The sequence below is a fragment of the Nicotiana sylvestris genome, chromosome 5 (assembly GCF_000393655.2).
Source record: "Nicotiana sylvestris chromosome 5, ASM39365v2, whole genome shotgun sequence".
Classification (NCBI taxonomy): domain Eukaryota; kingdom Viridiplantae; phylum Streptophyta; class Magnoliopsida; order Solanales; family Solanaceae; genus Nicotiana; species Nicotiana sylvestris.
In genome coordinates, this window is record NC_091061.1 from 166833638 (window position 1) to 166836774 (window position 3137).

General features: G+C 32.6%; 1 protein-coding gene across 1 annotated transcript; it reads right to left on the reverse strand.

Annotated features, from left to right (window-relative positions):
• Positions 1-1102: 1102 nt before the first annotated feature.
• Positions 1103-2870, reverse strand: LOC104230899 (protein NUCLEAR FUSION DEFECTIVE 4-like). The gene has a single exon (XM_009783805.2). It carries the CDS (start codon positions 2868-2870, stop codon positions 1173-1175), a length of 1698 nt encoding a protein of 565 aa, XP_009782107.1. The 3' UTR covers positions 1103-1172.
• Between the last annotated feature and the right edge of the window lie 267 nt (positions 2871-3137).

Genomic DNA, 3137 nt, shown 5'->3' on the forward strand with positions numbered 1-3137 from the left:
TTGTTGGCTCGTAATAGTTTTCATAATTCCAAGGCCGAAAGAAAATTTAGTGCATTATTATTTTTAAACTTACCAAATAAATATATTTTCCACATGTAAAATTTATTCGGTACGATTCGGTATTTTTTCGGTTTATTTTTATAAAATAAAAAACCTACCCTAATTATCGGTGCGGTTATAGATTTATATAAAAATCAACGGTTTCTTAAAAGGAAACCTAAAAATCGGTTTGGTGCGATACGGTTCGGTCGGTTTTCGGATATCCGTTTACACCCCTAGGTGGGGGCACCTAGAAATGTATTGGCAAATTTGTCAGTATTGAATAGTTTCCTTTCATAGATTGATCGATAATAATTAGACAAATTACTGATATTAGGATAAAAGCAATGATGATGATAGGTAAAAGGCATAAAATGTATACATCTGAGAGGAAAAACAAAAAAGAGTTCTTTCATTGGTAAATGAATCTTTATATCGATTCAATATTGAACCATTCAAAATTAAGTAATATATTGACGAGTCATGTTGTGAAAGTGAAAGAGACAGCATCTATTGTGATAAATTTCCAGAAACGAAAAAACAAAAGAAATTCCAAAACCAGTTTTTTCCAAAATAAATTTATCCCAAGAAATATTACGATGTGCACAACTTTTTAGCTAATAATGTAATTTGAAATATCCTCTTTTTGCCATAGTAATAGACCCTCAATTGAAGAAAATGGTACATCAGATATCAAATATTGTAGCATTCTCGTGGTTGTGTATTGATTCCATGTAAAAGTTTTGAAAAAGTGTTTTTCAAAAGAATATAAAATCACTTGTACAAATTAAAGTCTAGGAAGAACTTAAAAAAAAAGAAGTTAAATCCGTAAAAATAGTAGTAATAAAATTGCAAAGGAGAACGTAAGAAAAACAAATTTAAAGAATGCTAAATTAAATATAAATGAACCTTGGCAGTGGGATTCAAGAACTTGGATATTGTAGAAATAAACATCTTCACAATTCTACCATTAGAAATCAAACAAAAACAAGTTAAACCAATGTATTTCAAAAGAACCAAAAAAAAAAAAAAAACTAAAATGATAAATACGTTTCTCTCAGAGTAAATTTCAAACTATAACTAATTCTTGAATTTCACAAGACAGACCCTTCAACTTTGAAAAAAATACTCATTTATGAGCAACCATCTTCATTTGCTTCCATTTCATCCCTAAATCTTTTGTAAATATCAGTGTTGTAGTAATCCTTAGTCCTCCATACCAAAATCAAAGAAACAAGAGCTCCAAATGCATTCACACAAGCAAGTATGATAAAAGAATTCCTATAACATTGCTTTCCAATGCAAACCAATTCTTTCACCATGGATCTTGTCATACCTTTACTTGCTAATTGCTTCAATGCCTCCTTATCATAAAGTTTGCCCACAATTTTCACATTCAACACATATGATCCAATAGGACTAGCCAATTGTCCACAATTGAATAACGTTGAATAATACTTCAATCCAAACAGCTCCGATATTATAATGAAAAGAAGCGTCAATTGAATACCAAAAGAGAAGCCGATTAGCAACGATGCCACATAAACTGAAGCGGGAAAAGGGAAGGCGATGAGGAGGTCACCAATGCTTGGTAAGATTAGAGCGAAAGTCATCATCAGTGTGCGTGGAACTTTCCATTTCAAGAGAAGCTTTTCAGAGACGAACCCAGAGAAAACCCTACCGAAATAATTCCATATGCTCACTAAGGACACAAATGTGCTAATTGTATGAGATGGATAACCTAAGGACTCACCAATTTGTCCCAAATTATCCACTGCTGTTAAACTGCACCCTAGCCCACAAAATGTAGCCACAAATAGAATTAACATGTCCACACTCAAAAGGGCTTGTAGTATAGTATAATCCTCACCCCTTTTTGGCTTATTGCAAATATTACTAAAGCATCCAACTTCATTCTTTTCTTGTTTTTTATCCAACTCCACAATTTCTGACATTGGCAAAGGAGGGTTTTCAACAATAATCCTACAAGGGGTTTGCAATTTCCAAGTATAAAACTCCTCCCTTATTGCAATAATACATGGCAAGAAAAGTACCACACAAACAATAGTGGTACATGCAACATAAGCATTGTGGGAGAATTTAAGATATTTTTGTGAAATTGTTAATCCCATCAATAACAAAGCCAAAGAAATTGAGATAACAAGATTTTGGTAAAAGACTCTAACTTCATTGGGATGTCTAGAACTTTTCATCTCCCTAATGTTAAAGATGAAAAGAATGGAAAGTAAAGCAGGAAGCCAACCAATAAGAAGAATTAAAGACTTAGAATCATTGCCGTAAATAGCAAGATAAAGTTGTGTGAAAATTGCACCACTTAACCCTACAAAACCTTTCATTAAACCTAACATCATTCCTCTACTCTCTGGGAAATTTTTAACACATGTAACAAGTGAACCTGTATTAGCAAAATTCTGAGAATTAGCACCAATACATATATAAATACACATTTGCCATACTTTTGGTGTTGCAATTTTTTTGGTCACGGCTAGCCAAATAAGAAAATAGCCAGCAAAATTCATCACTGATCCAACTAAAAGAACGAACCAAGTTGGCGTTACCTCGGCTAAAAGTCCAGAAAGAACACCAACATTAGCACCCAAATCTTTACACGTACCAAGAAGATTAAGGGTGGATTGATCATATCCAAGAGTCGATTTTATAACTTTAGAATATACACCAAACAAATACGTCGCGCCTGCTCCAGCCATAATCAAGAATGAAGCAAACATCATAAACCAACGTCCACGTAGGAATTGCAAAGTGAAATTGCATAGTCCAAAACTAGGGTTTTTTACCATTGAATCAGCCATATTTAATTTTCTAGTGATAAAATTAAACGAATGGAGCTTTGAGTAAATATAAAGGACTGATTTATGGGGTTTTGTTCTACTAAGGATAACTTATAAGCATTATGAGTGGAAGTTGGTTAGACTTGTGAGAATAAATTTGAAGTGTTTTTGAATTGATATATGATTTGTTTGTTGGATAAAAGGATAAAGTTGCAGGAGTTTTTGAGTTTATGGAGTCTTGAAATAAGATTTTAATTTGGATAAAATACAGTAAATTATGATAAGCAT

Bases quoted from the DNA above. Each gene is read 5' to 3' on its own strand.
- LOC104230899 (XM_009783805.2), bottom strand. From the start codon at position 2,870: ATGGCTGATTCAATGGTAAAAAACCCTAGTTTTGGACTATGCAATTTC.